At 39.0% G+C, this 16,019-nt stretch overlaps 1 protein-coding gene across 3 annotated transcripts in view; it reads left to right on the top strand.

Moving 5' to 3' along the window:
• The window catches only part of cacna2d3a (calcium channel, voltage-dependent, alpha 2/delta subunit 3a), a 123,506-nt gene that overhangs the window by 56,332 nt on the left and 51,155 nt on the right, over positions 1–16,019 (top strand). For all 3 annotated transcript variants that reach the window (XR_001290368.1, XM_013910724.1, XM_005732471.1), the window contains exons 5-8: positions 4,973–5,135; positions 10,050–10,181; positions 11,384–11,595; positions 12,584–12,658. Coding sequence is in view for 2 of the 3 variants with exons in the window: in XM_013910724.1 (XP_013766178.1) it covers positions 4,973–5,135; positions 10,050–10,181; positions 11,384–11,595; positions 12,584–12,658 (582 nt within the window). In the remaining variant the exon portion in view is untranslated. The remainder of the gene's footprint in view (positions 1–4,972; positions 5,136–10,049; positions 10,182–11,383; positions 11,596–12,583; positions 12,659–16,019) is intronic.

The raw sequence follows: 16,019 nt of genomic DNA, 5'->3' as shown, positions 1-16,019 counted from the left end.
TTGAAAATGTGCAATTTTAATCAAAATGAAAGACAACATACTGTGAATATAAATGCGTTTGTTAGCAGATTAATTAGCTGTGTTATGTCTTTACTTTTTTTAAGCATTGTGTTTTCTGTACTTTGAACTGCTGTTGCCTCTGGTGACTTATCTTTCTCATTTCTGTTTTTCAAAACAATTAACACTTAACATCTGCACAGCTCTAATTGTGTCTTTCAACTGAGTCGTCATTAAGTGTTGCTCTGTCTTCTAGGTGGCCACTTGTATAAGAAACCTTTGTTGTTTAAGTGTATATAGAGAGGTCACAATGTTTAAAATGTCATTTTAAAAAGTAATAATTTTAATGGGAACCTCAAAGTAATCAGAAATAATCATAAAGAATACACAGAAACACTTCTCACTTCTATTTTGTTTTAAATTTGAGCATTTTTTTAGTTGCTTTTCTTCCATCTGAGCTGCAATCAGATGATAAATTAATGATAATTTACTCGACTCTTTAGTGCTATGACAAAGTGACAGACAAGGAGAGCAGTGCTTACTGCAGCTGCATCCACACCGAAAGAGATTATCTCATCACGCATCACCTATTTGCTGATTGCTGGTCGCTTGCAGATGTTGCACACTCTGGTTGCCTAGGTAACTCTTTAATATATTTATTACTAGGTCACATGTCATCCAAAACTATACTCTGCTCTCATTGTCACTGGCTTCAATCACTCACCTGGAACTGGAGAACATTTTACGCTTGGCAGCTGGACACTTGCTGTTGTCAGTGATTATGCTGCTAATGGTGACTTGAAGTTACAAATTACAATTAACCTTAAAAGGTATCTGATTAACCCACCGCTGGGCCAACACTGATTGAAAGCATCAAATCACTGCAACTTTATCATGATACAGAGTTTGCTTAAAATAAATTGAAGAGTTTTTCATGTCTGTGTAGTTGTAGTGTCAGTGATAGGTAGCAGATTTGAAAGCACGTTACAGGAGGGAAAATGAGGCCAATAATTGGAACGAGCTAAGACATATCAATATGTCTGAGTGGATGACTGTAAAAAAAAGAAAGATCCAATTTACTGATGCAACAGAACGGTAAGGAGGCAAGCATGAGAAAATGTGTTTCAAATCCACAGTGAAAACTGTTTGTTGGAGTGGGGTACAAAGAGAAAGCAGCACTTCAGTCTTCAGAGACATGCTGCACACTGAGGTATGCAATCCCCAGCAGTAATGCCTGCTAACATACAGTATGTCAAAACGTTACATAAGAAGCACTTAAAGGCAGTTGAAGTGCAAATAGTGCTGAGTGTTATGGACTTAACCTTCACAGTCCCTGAGCTCATACATATCTGAACATTTATGGGGCACTCGGTAACTGAAAACGCCAGCCATTCCTCATATCGCTATAACAACACCGTTATTGAGTTTTTGTTCAAATAAGGCAAAGGTATTCTAAAACCCCAAATCTTTTTATTCGATTCCATTACTCAAGGCAAGGCAAGTTTATTTATATAGCACAATTCAACAGCAAGATCATTCAAAGAGCTTAACAGAGACATTAAAAAACTAAAACAAATAAAAAGCATGATTTAAAATGGAAAAAACAAACAGAAAACACGAGATAAAATCAGTAGTTAAAATGTAAGTTTTGAAATTTAAACTTAAAAGTAAAACAGTGTGGATTTGGTGCTTTATTCCAATATAGCTGAGAACAGCTGAGTCTTCAAGCTGGATTTAAATAAACTGAGTGTTTCAGCTGATCGGAGGCTTTCTGGGAGTTTGGAGCAGAAAAGCTGAATGCAGCTTCTCCATGTCTGGTTCTGACTCTGGGAACTGATAAACTAAACTCACTAACTCACTAAAATAAAAAACAACTCTGATGTCTTTATATTTTAATCATAATAATAGTAATAATGCTAATTTGTATTTTACAACAGGTGGACTTTTTAAAAAAATCCCACCTGTTGTACAGGCAGGGAATGAACAGGCAGATGGGAGGGATATTAGTCTGTGACAACCTGGAAGTGCAACAGTTTCCCCACAGATATCGCTGATGATACTAGCCAAGTCACATAAATGCAGAAGGGAGCCAATGGGAGCTGAACACCAGGAAGAGACAGAAGGTGGTGAGGAATGCACAACAAGCTAACAATGGGAAATAAGAAGCAGCCTGAGCAGGAACACAAAAGGGGAAAATTGAGTTGAGAGGCAGAAAAGCAAGTAAATGAGAGAGAAACGGTGCAAAAGACAGAGTGAAGACACAATGGAGCTTTACCTTAAGCACGTGCAGTCACTTTAGCTTCTATGTGCCAGATATTAGTGTGTGCATCTATGGGCTGTGTACATGAAACTCCCGTTTTGTTAGTATTGGCCTTAAATGCTCAACATGTTAAGTAGAGATCAAGTCTGCTGTGAAGTGGGTTTTACAAGCTCCTCTGCAATGATATCCTACTCAATGTTTAAATTATCTTTTACAGTGTTCACAGCAGTTTTGCTTTGCCAGGATCAACAATAAGTAATGCAAATTTAAAACATGTGAAAAATGATTTAAATGAGGACTTGATTGAATATTTAACAGCCACAAATGCAACAGTTGTAATTTTCATTACTGCCATTCACACAGTCTTTGTGCAATGCATGTATTTCTTCTGGAGCTCGACTCTGAGAGGTTTAAGTACAGTTGTGCTGTGTCCGAGGAACTCAGACCTTCTTTACCAGTGGATAAAGGTACAGTTAGGTCAAGTACAATCAAAAAAAATTAATTAATAAAAAATCTTGCTGTCATTTACAATCACACCTGATTTCTCGATTTCTGATTTGAGGGAGATTCTGAGTTCCAGATCAAGTGGTATTGTAGACAAGATATATCTTCTAATACATTATTGGAATGACATATAGCTGTGAACACAGGCTAACGTATCATTCACAGTTCTGCACATATCTATTTTTAATATTTTCTATTTGTCCCTCTCAGCAGCTTCATCTCGTCTCCTTTCCTGATTTTGTTCTATAATTATCATTAAGCAGTGAAAATGTATCCTGTTTCCCTGCATTTGTATTTGTTAACAGCCTGTTTGTTTCATGGTTACAGGCTTAAAGAAAACCCTTTAAAATATCCTCGCACTTCCTTCTATCTTTAAAGGCACATTTTGAAGTGATTCCCCAAAGCAAGACAGACATGAAAATGCTGGTGTCAGAGTCAGCTCATTTAAATCCTGTTCATTTTGTTGGACTGGAAAACACAGGTACCAAACTGGTTGTAGAAAATAGATGATATTCCAAACATCATAATGTGCCTACGATTTCTTTTTACAAGTCAAGTCCCCAACATTAGTGAGTTGCATACTAATGTGCTTGTACTGTAAGTAAATGCTTACGGATGCAATCTCATGCAGTGGCTGATGTTATAATGTTGTGTTTCTTTAATCTGCTCGCTGCTCCATATGCTTTGGTCATTTCATCTTTTTTTCCCCTCTTATGCTAAAATGCTTGGCCTGATCTTTTTGTGTTCATGCAGGAATAGAAAGATTCAGGTAAAAGCCTAAAAATATGGAACAGAATATGCAACACTGATCTCCTCACCTTGAAATGGCAGTGTTCCCCTTGATAAAAGGCTAATAAGTCTAATCAGGCCTGATTAATTACACCGATAGGCACTGTTGTTGCCAGCCTAATTGATGGCTTTATCTGTGTTTTGCTCTGTGCTGAAGGGATGATGGTGCTTCACAGAGACGCTAGAAAGATTTAGCCCAAATGAAGGTTATTGGTGCCAGAACAGAGAACTGGGTTGATGGGGCAAAGGGGTTCCTCCGTCCCATGTAGAAAAGGGCCTGCTGAGGTACGTTGTAGGTCTATGGGCTAAGTGCTTGCCTCCATACAGACTGACTCTTTACTTCAGTCTGCTGTCTTTTCAGTTACAGCTCATGCCTCAGGAAGTCCAGAGAGTGTCTGTGCCCCTCTGAATGATAGCACATGTACGGAGGCTTTGTATTAGACTTGAGGGAACGGCTTTTCATTTTTGTCAAGAGCCCTTTTCAGACCTTATTCTGTTTGATTACAAGAGAAATCATTGTGACTGTGAGCCATGTAATCGCCACTGCACACCTGCCCAGGGGAGTGTTGCTGCTGCTGCTGCTGCTGCTGCTGAGAATAAACACAAAGTAAAGGATGTAGATGTTTCAATTCAAGTAAGAAAGAAATTAAGCAGAGCTTAAAAGCATTTGTTAAGGACCCACATATTTGTAATCATTTTGAAGAAAACTGTATTTTGTTTAAATTAAATGTAGGGGTGGTGGTTTGAATGTCAAAATCAATGTGGCATCACTTGGGAGTTTTTGGCCGCACTTGTAAACAATCCTGAAAAGGATAAGAGGAAGAGGATGGATGACATTTGTTTTATTTGGGCACAGTTTCACAACTAAAGACTGTTTTTATATCAAAAATAGTGTCAAGTCATGAAGAACATTTAAACATGCTGCTTTCAGCTTTTTGTTCCTCTGTATGTGTCTGTATAGTTTATTTCCATGTAAACACTGAGATGTTTTTCGCTTGCTTCACTGTGTTCATCTGATTGTTGTCTTTTGTTCTGCTTTAACTGTAGCCTTTGCAGGCATTGCCCTGCATGGCATCTCAGACTTAAGAGCCTTTGGGATGCTGGGAGTCATGTGCTCTATATTTATCCAGCTTTATGATTTATTAATAGTCTCCCCAGTATGCGCAGTACTAAAAATACACCAGAGCCAGAACATCTAGCTAGAAAGGGAGTGTTCAGAGGTTTGAGGAGAGATCTGTCCACTCAGCAGCTTTCCACTGTAACAACATGCACGTCTGGGATCATCCAAGGATTCAGGTTACCACAGTACGCAATATCGACTCTGTGTGGCAGCTTCAGGGACTGTTTAGCTGTGTTGTGTATGTTATGTTGTGTGTGTGCCTTGTTTTATGTCTGTTTCTCTCTCTTTCTGTCTCTTTCTAGTATGAATACTTTAATGCAGTGCTGATCAATGAGGTGGATGAGGAGGGGAACAGTGTAGAGCTGGGAGGGGAATTTATCCTGCAACCCAATGACCATTTTAACAACTTGTCAGTCAACCTCAACCTCAGCGTGGTGCAAGTCCCCACCAACATGTACAACAAAGGTACGTTCACGACCCCCAATGTAAAGTAAAAGTGCTTCAAAATGCATGTGCACAATACTGGCTTGGTTTAACCCTTAAATGGGTGGGAAAAGATATGTGGCAACTAAATGGACATCAAAATTGGCCTCCCCATGACTCAGGGTGTAGAACCACATGGATTTCTCCCAGCCAATCAGCAAAGATCAGGTTATGTGACAGTGACACAATTGTATCTGACCAATCAGTAATGGCCTGGAGCATTTCAGACATCAGTGTTGTTTTACAATTTGAGATACTAGGTTTTTCGCCCCTACCTACTCTCACACCTGTGGTCCTAACAAGCTGTGGTATGTGGATGAAACCCATGTTTTTATAGTTCAGCAGTTAATCTACATGTTGAGATCACTTTTCTTGTTGTTGTGTCACAGAAACGACTAAAAACACTGGTCTAAAAATGTGGAATCAGAAACAAAGTGGGTGTGTGAGCTGATGCGCATGTCCGGAGGCAGATTTGAATTCATTAACTTTAACTATTTGGATCATCCCTGCCACACACTGACTTAATTAGCAGTTAAATAATTAGACTTCCACTACCACAACTCGAGAAGTCGTGGCCTTGTACAAGGCTCAGCGGACAGCGTGAATGCCATGTCAACTTAACCAAGCTAACAGAGGCAAAGAAATTATAGGGCGAGAGCGAGAAGGGAAGAGGGAGACGTAAATGAGAAAGAAAGTAGGTTAAGTCAGACTGATGGAAGGTCTGAGCAACAGATTAATTGCAGCTAGGTGGAAAAAAGAGAGGAAGGAAGTGAGAGTGACAGGAGGTGAATGAATGAAATGAAATGAATGAAAGTGCTAGGAGCTGGGGTTGGCAGGCTTGTAGGCTGATACAGCCAGAGCAAAAGTAATTTTGATTAGATTCACAGGCAAATGAGTAGAGTTACACACACACATTCATACAAGCTAATACACACACGCAGCTTTAAAGATTTTACTTTTGCGAGATTTGTTCGTGGGTAGCAATAACTTCAGCAAATTAGCTGGAACTTCAGGGAGCTTTTCAAGATTTCAAGCCTCACTTTTCTGTTAAAAGACATTTACGTCTCTTTTATATGTCCTTAGAGTAAGAAAATGTATGTGTACAATTATTTAAAGCATTTGCAACCATTTTTGCAATAAATTTTAATTTTGTGAAAATTGCATGTGCATGTCTTTAATGCTGGATTTGCACGTTTTATGTTTAATGTTACAGGATGCTAGCTAGCACTATATTTTTTTACAAGTACCACGATCTTACAGAAAGGGGGCTCGCAGGTGTTCAGACAGAAAATAGCCCTGTGCTGGAAAACACAAGGTGCTATATCAGGGCAGGTTTGGGCTACAGGTGCAGCTGAGAGGATGAAAAATGATCCAAGAAGGCCAGTTTTAGTAGCAAATCTAAGGCTTGAAGGGTCATCTGATGCTATTGCACTGCGCAGTGTTTCGGGTCATTGTAATTCAAGTTTTTAGAACTTTTTAAAAATCTATAGCAGGCAGTCTAACAATCTTACTAAAATCTGAAGGTAATCTTTCAATAATCTTTTCTTCAGTATATTAAATTGATAATGATTCTGAGCAAAGTTCTGGGATGAAAAAGCAGTTTTTCCCACACAGTCAATCGCAGTCATCTCAACCTGTTGGTAATGCTGCTGAAGAGCTGTTTGTAGCCTCTGTACTTCATAAATTGTTTGGCATCAGCTGTGATGAATCGCACTTTAGGTCCATGGCAGCAGAGAGCTCTCCCCCTCTCCAGAGATTAATCGCAAAAGGAGCTCGCCACTTTCAAACATCCATCTTTCAAAAATATATCTCACACAGTCATTTTTATGATGCTGAATGACAGAAAGGTGACATGGAAAAGTAAACCTATGCACACATTTAAAGGGGGTCACAACAGGCCACGTATGTAAATCCAGTACGTATATTCACACATACACAGAGCAAATGCTTTTCCAATTCTCTCCCTTCATGGTTTCTTACTCGTGATATTTAGCTTTGCTCCTTGATCAGTGGACGTAACCTAATAACATGAATGATGACAATAACCTGAATCGTGTGATTCAGGATAATAAAAGTAATATTTGTGCACATGAACATGTATATATAGTGTACAATGCTGTAATGATCGTGGCAGCTTCTTAGACTGAAGTGGAGTGCATTAGCTGAGATGAATTTAAATGACAGCTAATGGGGAAGTAGAGCCCATACTTCCTTCCTCATCATGAGCTGAGATTGTAATAGACACTCAAACTGCACCAGAAGTGACTATTGTTGTGTAAATATGGGCTGGATCCAATCCAGCCTCCTCTCAACTCCACTTCATAGAGGTGGATGGGTGTTTACTATCAAGAGAGGGCTTTAGTGTGCTAGCTTCCAGAGGAATAATTCAATCATGGCTTATTGGCATGACTGTTGACAGCAGAACAATGCTGGCAGCATAGACAATGATGGGGAATCTGTTATCTGCTTTCTTTCTCTTTGTCCATTAGGTACTTGTCTGTCTGTCTCCCAGTAATTTTCTAGCTCTTTCTAGCTGCCTTCCTGTCTTTTTTATTGCAGTCTAAAGGGTATATTTTGTGTCTGTCCTGCCACACACTTGTGTCTGTCTGTCTGTCTGTGCATCCTGTTCTGCTCCCATCTTCCTCGCCCCGCTTCTGAACCAAGTAATAACCAGCTATAATAAGCTTGTCTGTCTGGTTTCTAACCAGTACATTCATAACGCTCTCAGCCTGCAAATTGAAAAGAAGGTTTAGTAATTGGATTTGCCATTTGGACAGAATTATAAGCAAATACTATTGCACATAATGTATGCAGTGTATAGCTGCACATGGTTATTGTGGAAGACGTGCAATGAATAAGCCCACATTTCCAGTTTTAGCAGCTTGATGCAATATTTAGCTTGAAGTTCATAGCTGTCTCTGTTTGTCTGTCTATCTATTGGCACCAATATAGTAACCCTTATGTTGTCTTAAATTGGTCATTTTTTCTTTTGGGTTTTTAATTGCCAAGCTGAGTTTAATTGTAGCATGATATTTATAGAATAGATATCACTAAGCCTATAACTGTCAGCATAAATTCAGGATGCAGTAACTACTGGTTTGTAAATTACTGCAAATGTATTAAAAAAAAGTTATTTTGAAAAGATAAATGTTAAATAATAGCAGTAAGGTTTTACACATCAACATAACATCAAATCATCTGGTCCCCAGCATCCTCAGAATAACTGCAAAACAGGACATATTACACCATGTCATTATTTATTTAACAAATATTAAGACAAAGATTGAGGAGCAGTGTGTGAAAGACTAAGTATACCCTCACTATGTCCATAGGAATTAAGAGGAGCAGCCAAGTGAGGCTAATCAGATGCATTTGACTACCAAGTGTGAGCACCTCTATAAAGCAGAGGCTGTGGCAGCTTATAGATGAATCTAAATGTGTTGCAAAAATGTAAACTTGTATTTTGAAATTTCCAGAGCATTCGGGGTTGTGTGAACATAATGCCAAAAAGGAAAGTCATCAGCAATGCTGAATGCTCCGCATCAGCCTGAAAAGGGTTACAAGACCATTTCCAAAACATATTAAATCCATCATCCAACTACGAGAAAGCTTATTCACAAGTGGAAAATGTTGAAGGCAGTTTTCCCAGGAGTGGAGGTCCAGGCAAATTCACCCCAAGGTCAGGTCGTTCAATGTTCAGAAAAACCGCAGAACACCCCTCAGACTCTGCAGGCATCAGTTAGCGTGTTAAATGTTAAAGTTAGAGACAGAATGGACAGAAAAGAGGGAGTTGTTTTGAAGGGCTGCCAGGAGAAAGCCTCTTCTCTCTGAAAAGAACATTGCAGCACAGCTTAGATGGCCAGTGTGCATCTGAACAGACCACAAGACGTCTGGAACAATGTTCAGACAAGACAAGTGTCAAACACAGCATGTCAACATAAACATCTCACACCAGCTGTAAAACAGGGCGACAGAGAAGTTAAGCTTTGGCCCTTTTTTGCAATCACAGAAACTGGTCACTTTGCAGTCATTGAGTCAGCCATGAACTCCTGTGTATCAAGGTCATACTAAAGTATAAACACTCTATACTAAAGTGTTGCTGCCTGTCTGACAGTTAAAGCTTGGCTGAGACTGGGTCGCACACCAGGACACAAGCGCAGCAGCAAATCTACAACAGAATGAAAAAAGAAAAGAGGTGACGAGTCAAAGTCGAGTATTCAGCTTCACTGAAATGCTCTAGTGGGACCTTAAAAGAGCTGTGCAAGAACCATTGCCTACAAATCTTAATGAACTGAAGCAACGTTGTAAAGAAGAGTGAGACAAACTTGCTCCACAACAATGTGAGAAAGTCAGACAGAAAACAATTCAGTTGAGTTACGCCTGCTGACCGTGGCTCTACAGAATTATGGCGTTTACTTCTGTTTACACACTGCTTCTACATTTGGACTTTTTGTTAAATAAATAATAGCATTTTGCTGTTCATCTGTGGTTGTACTCACCTTTCTTGTAAGACCTGCTAGGAGTTTTTTAATGTCCTGATACAGAGGTGTACTTTCTTTTTACCATGACTATATATAATTATTGTACTTTTTATGGGTTAAAATTCAGCAGTCTCCTCTATCCTGCCTCTTTTTCATCCTTTTAATATTGTTTCTCTTCTCTCATTTCTCACTCTGTTTTTCTGCTAACTGCTTTTCTTGAATCTCTCTGAAATGAATAATGCCTGGTAGCAGCCTGTGGACGTGCAGCGTGTGATATGATATGACTGAATGAGCAGGCACCAGAGAATATATGCTCCAACCTCCTAGACTGCAAATATATATATATATATATATTTATATTTAACGTTTTTTCCTCCCTTCAATGTTTGTCTGCCTCTCCATTTTTCTCACTCAGACTCCGCCATTGTCAATGGAGTGTACTGGTCTGAGGCCTTGAACAAAGTGTTTGTGGATAACTTTGAGAGAGACCCATCACTCATATGGCAGTACTTTGGCAGTGCCAAAGGCTTTTTCAGGCAGTACCCAGGTAAGTGTGTGTTTGTTGTAAGGATGGATGTGATCTGGGGATGACTGTCTGTGTTTTTGTAATTAAGTAGTCGTCTTTATGAAGCAGAAATGGGAATGTTCAGTAACTGAGAGCAGGAGAATGGAGGTTAGCAATGAGCTAGAGGGGAGTAGAAACAGTGGAAGTTTGCCGAGATTAGACTCTGTGTAAAGAAAATAAGAAAAAAATATAAAAACCTTTGACACAGGTGAGGTGGCGTAAATATTTTTATAGGAGAAGCATTATCAAAAAGGGGGGATAGATGTTATATTTAGCATTGAATATGATGAAATCCACAGAAAGTGTTTTACTTTTCTGTTCTTAACTTTTTACTTTTTTAACTGTAAATTTAAAAAAAGAAAATTTTAAATGTTCAGTGTTACCTGTTGAATTTTACGCGGTTATCATACCTCAGCTGTCCGCTGTAAGCATCTGACCTCAGTTCCCCCAAAGTCATTACTGCATTAATCAATTCTATGCTTAAATAACCCATCAAATCATATTTTCTGTCAACTGGAAAAAAGCCCAAAACAAAACATGAAAATACCCTGCAGTGTGTTCTGTGGAGTGCTTTTAGTCAGAACAGTCACTCTGCGCTAAAGGGACTGCCAATTGTGCAACATCAGTTAAAAAAAAGATGTTTTAACCTCCTAGGACCTGCGTCCACATACGTGGACATCACATTTTGAGTTATTTGAGTTATTTAGACCAAAATACTCAATTTTGCTCTACATGGGCCTGATATCCACTTACGAGGACATCATACTGCTACTGTTCTATCGATATTTTAAACGAATATCCTCAATAGTGGCTCTGATTTTTCTCAGAAACAAAAATTAGATAAAAAAAATGTTTTTTAGTAATTCTTCGTTTTTACATTCATCAGGTCCCAATCAGCCCAAATATCAAAGAGAAATGAAAAATGCATGCCGGTTCGGGTCTTAGGAGGTTAATATAAAATAATTTCTACATAGCAGGATACTGTGAGGGCAAATGTATTTTTAAAGCAACGATAAATTCAACTGTGATAGAGAAAGAGTATGTTTTGGTACAAAATCCCAAAGGTTGCTTAAAGAAATGACTTCTTGGCCCACCTTTTTTTTTATCACTTAGGTAACTTTTCTTAGTACTCTAGTACTTTAGCATCTCTTTGTGCATCTATTTGATTTGTGGCATTCTTAAAGGAATCAAATGGAAGCCAGATGAGCATGGAGTTATTGCTTTTGACTGTCGAAACCGGAAATGGTACATCCAGGCTGCCACCTCTCCAAAGGACGTGGTGATCCTGGTGGATGTAAGTGGCAGCATGAAAGGCCTGAGACTGACTATCGCCAGGCAGACGGTTTCCTCCATACTGGACACTCTTGGAGATGACGATTTTTTTAACATCATCGCTGTAAGTCTGCACAGTCGAGAACCTTGTTAGACTCGGATAGGTGCGCAAATGTATTCACAAAAACAAACAAAAAAACCCCAGAGACCCACATCTTTTCCTTCTCAGATCAGAGGAAATGCTGGAACGAATCAGCTTTCTCTGCTGTCATGCTCACAACCAATTAACAGTCAGCTGAATGGAGATTTAAAATGCAAAAGAGGCAGTTGTGATTGGATCCAGCCTCAGGCACCTAAAATATTGTTATCGTATTTCAGCGTGATGCAACTCTGCAAGTGTGTGTATGACCGTGCGTGTGTGTCTGATGTGATTTCACATCAAAACATTTCCACAGTCACTTTCAGTCGCTTTCCTCACTGAGCAAAGTTTTCATTATCATTTAATATCCTAATCATGTTGAAAACTCTTCTTTTGAAAAATAGAGAAAAAGAGGATTTGACAATCAGGCAGAAACACATTGTTTCCCCAGACTCTCTCTAAAAGGATATGTCATTTTGACTTATGTGTTTCCTCTTTTTGTTTGTTATTTATTACTGTGTCACTTTTACGGTGTTGCACACATTCTAAAATGGAAATAGTATTATTTTGTCTAAAGTATTTGCAGAGGTGGAACAAATTATGTGTATGCTCATGCAGCGAGATTTGGATATGTGGGGCAAAATGTCTACACATCCAAAGAAGTAAAACTAAAAGAAACATATTCACACACACACATATGCACATAAACTGAAAAGGGCAAAGTTACTTGCTTTGGAAGAATGCACTATCACTGCCTTTCTTAGTCTAATTTGAGCTGTTTTTAAGGCATTGAATGGTGGGCAGGTATCATGGCATAAGGGTTATTCTGTGCAGTGTAATGTGCAGTTTTACCCAGATGAGTAAAGTTTTTAGCATCTTCACACTGCTTTTTTCATGGTAGATTAAACAGCTCTTTTTGAATGCTGGGTTCAAAGTAATGAACACTGATACTTGTACCTGTGTAATTCTCCAGTACAATGAGGAATTGCACTACGTGGAACCGTGCCTGAATGGAACTCTGGTCCAAGCAGATGTCACCAATAAAGATGTAAGTATCTCCTAATGTTACAGACACATTCAGGTCCGAGTCCATAATTACACCAGCCTGGTTTGAGGATTTAAGTGTAACGCTTTCTAAATAGACTGAGACTTTTATTATTTTTCTTTAGGGCCAAAACAACTATTCCAGTCATTTCTTAGTTCAGCTGCTGGAAGTTACTCTTATAATTTGCTCAGTGCAATTTTAGAGCCAAGAGGACTTTAGTCTTGAGGTGACGTTTGTGTGTCCTAACGATAGGAAATATTCTAATATTCTATAATCCGAGTGAGAGATGGTAGCAATAGGAATTATCAATATCACTTATCTGTTTGATTCCTTATTGAGCTCTTATCGATTCTCATTCTCATTCTTATTGCTCCGCTTTGAGAGTCATCACCATCTCTAACCAGCATTTTACAGACATTACATTCATGCAAATGAATTGTATACTGTGTGCTCTAACGTTTGTGTATTGTGGAGAGAGCTTTCCCTTCTTTATTGTGATCGGTGTTGGGGTACTTACTCAAAAAAAGTAATGTATTACTAATACCATCATATTATTTAGGTATGAACAAAAAGCCGACAACACAAAACAAAGATGCCAACCAGCACACATACTTTAAAATGATTCTAATGTAGAACCATGAAAAGGTCGAAACTGAGGCTCATCAGTTTACCTGTTGAAGTTCAGGGTCGGCTGCTGGGAAGGCGTCTGTATTCACTCAGCTTTAGCGCCTCTCTGGGTTCTTGGCTAGCTTAGTGTTAGCATGCTAGCTGTGGGTGCAAGTGCTTGCAAAGAGCTAAGTTATGTTAGCAGTATATTGCGGTTGTTTCTGTCCTGGATGCAGCTTGCAAACCAATTTGCTCTTGTTCTTTTGTGCAAAAAAATAAAAGTCATGTCCATATCCATGTTATTAGTCCTTTATTTATCCAGGTAAAAAATCTCATTGAGATTAAAAATCTCATTTCCAAGAGAGACCTGGCATCATGGCAACAAAAGTAAAATGTTGTAGACTGCACCACTGCTTTCCTCCTCTAGAACACAAACGGACAGCTGATTGTAGCACAAGTGCAAGTGGAACTGATAGGCAGGCCGACTAACAATTCCAAGGATTTTAAATACTGGTTACTTACAAGAACCATTTCTCGATTCCCAGTCGTAGCAAAAAGGAGCGTGTTCATGTTAGGAGAGGTCCAACAATGGACCTCTGAGAAAATTCACATGCAAGTTTTCCTTATTCAGATTCATAATTACAAAGTTACCTGAAATGGTCTCTGTCTTATAAATATGCTCTGAACTTCAGCACAGCTAGAATATGAGAACTGCACTCTAACTGTAAATTTAACATAAACTTACAATGACCATGGGCTTGCTTAAAGCTATGTATGTGATGTGCTAATCAGATTGGTGTAGTGAGACTAGCGCGAAGGAGTCCGGTGCTAGAGAAGTACAGTGTTTATTCATTGGAGTGCATTATGTTTGCATAATAATGTCAACATGGTGCAGTTCCTGCTATTATTGAGGCATGATTCCCCTCGTCATCTCTGAGACTCTGATTTATGCAGCATAGACTGCATCAAAAATCTGGTCTCCCCTAAAACCGTTAAAGGTTCGTTTCAAAAATTCAGTTGACTTCTATTCTTACATTCTCAAAGTCTTTTGACACAGCTGTTTTCTAGCAAATACACTGACTGCCTTCCATGCACTACATGAAAGTAGTGGGTTTGTTTAAGTTAGTTTCTGTTTACTTTGTAGTGAGTGTACACTTATGCATATGGATTAGCACTGTGTGTTTAATTTCAGAATGTAGTTTAATGTTGCCTGAGTCAGCCAGCTGAGAGGGGAAGGCAGTCTGCAGCAGTAGATAAGGCTAATGTCTTCTGTTTCAGCTGAGGGCAAGAAGTAGTCGTCACTCTGGAGATTTAAACATTCTGATCTGACGTTCGAAAATATGTTTTTTCACGCCCAACGTGAAATGTTGGGGCAAAAACCCACATTAAGTTTTCATGTGACACACATGAATATGACTACATTAATAGTATTTATTTGTCCATATGCATCTCAACGGGTGTGTAAATATGTGGAGGTCATTCATGTCTTGTTGTCATTCACATGTGCAGTAGTTTTACTCTAAAGAGACATTTTAAAGAGATGACGTCATCTCTTTTGGACTTTGTACAAATAGAAACATGTTTGACTTACGCTGGAATCTGAAGCGCTGATTGTTTGCTATCTGAAACAGACTGAACTTAGGATTTAAATGACTCTTGTGAGCAGAAATCTTTTTTTCTTGTGTTTAGTAAGAGAAAACTTTCAAACTTTGAGCAGCGCCTGTTGATTTATTTCTGAAACAGACCCGTTTGACTCGCTTCTTCAAGCATTGCTCTTCGTTGTTCAACAACGCCCCTGTTTTGTGCAGGTATCGGATTTGCATCTGTCCTCACGTTGATTTAAATAACTTATCATAGCAATCAAAAGCTTTGGCTTAGCAAGCTGCAATTTGAGATATTTTGGTTAATCATTAAAATGTCCTTGTACCCTGGCTTCTTTCATTTCACTGATACGATCGCTTTTAAGAATCAAAGGTGTCTGAAGGATTGAAGAAGTTTGATGTGCAATGCACATTTCTGAGCCTTTTGGTGCAGACAAAAGGTTGGGAACATTAAGTATTGTATTCACACTGACACACACATTTTCAATCTGCCACTTTAGTACACTGCTGTGCCAGGAATTGAACATGGCCCGCTGTGCTGAGAAAAATCACTTCAATCTTAGCTCACAAGCACACTTGCAAGCAATAGGTAAAGTTTGCTATGCTCCAGGGTAGAGCCTTTTTTATCCACATCCATGGATAGCTTATCTTTTTGCCGATTGAAACAGCAGAAGTTGGTTTTGTGTACACATTTATCTGTACATTGCACTTGCATTATATGTGTGTGTGTGGGTGTGTGTGCTTGCTCCCGAGAGGGCAAAGCTCTGAAATGGCCTTATGTTTCTTATGACCCCCCCACTGTGTACCAAGAGACTTTGGTCCTCCCATGAGTAAGGAACAAAAGACAGGAAAAGATGACGATAGTGGTAGAAAAAAGGGAGCAGGGGGTGTAGGTTTAGTCTGTTTCTAAATCATGAAACCTGGTTGCATTCATGGCTTATCATGCCTCGATTACCAATGGCAAAACTGATATATGTAAACGGGTCAGGATGGAGAATTGGTTTTATAAAGTTGCTGGATTTAGCAAATCTCAGTAGGAAGTGTTCAAAATGGCAATTACAGGATCTAAATATCTATAAATAGATTATACTGGATAATGGGGAGTGTGTGTGTGTGTGTGTGTGTGTGTGTGTGTGTGTGTGTGTGTGTGTGTGTGT

This window comes from Pundamilia nyererei, unplaced genomic scaffold (genome assembly GCF_000239375.1).
Source record: "Pundamilia nyererei isolate P.nyererei 1_Seehausen unplaced genomic scaffold, PunNye1.0 scaffold00047, whole genome shotgun sequence".
Lineage (NCBI taxonomy): Eukaryota > Metazoa > Chordata > Actinopteri > Cichliformes > Cichlidae > Pundamilia > Pundamilia nyererei.
The sequence above is the reverse complement of the archived record's forward strand: the minus strand, read 5'-3'. Positions and strand labels throughout refer to the sequence as shown.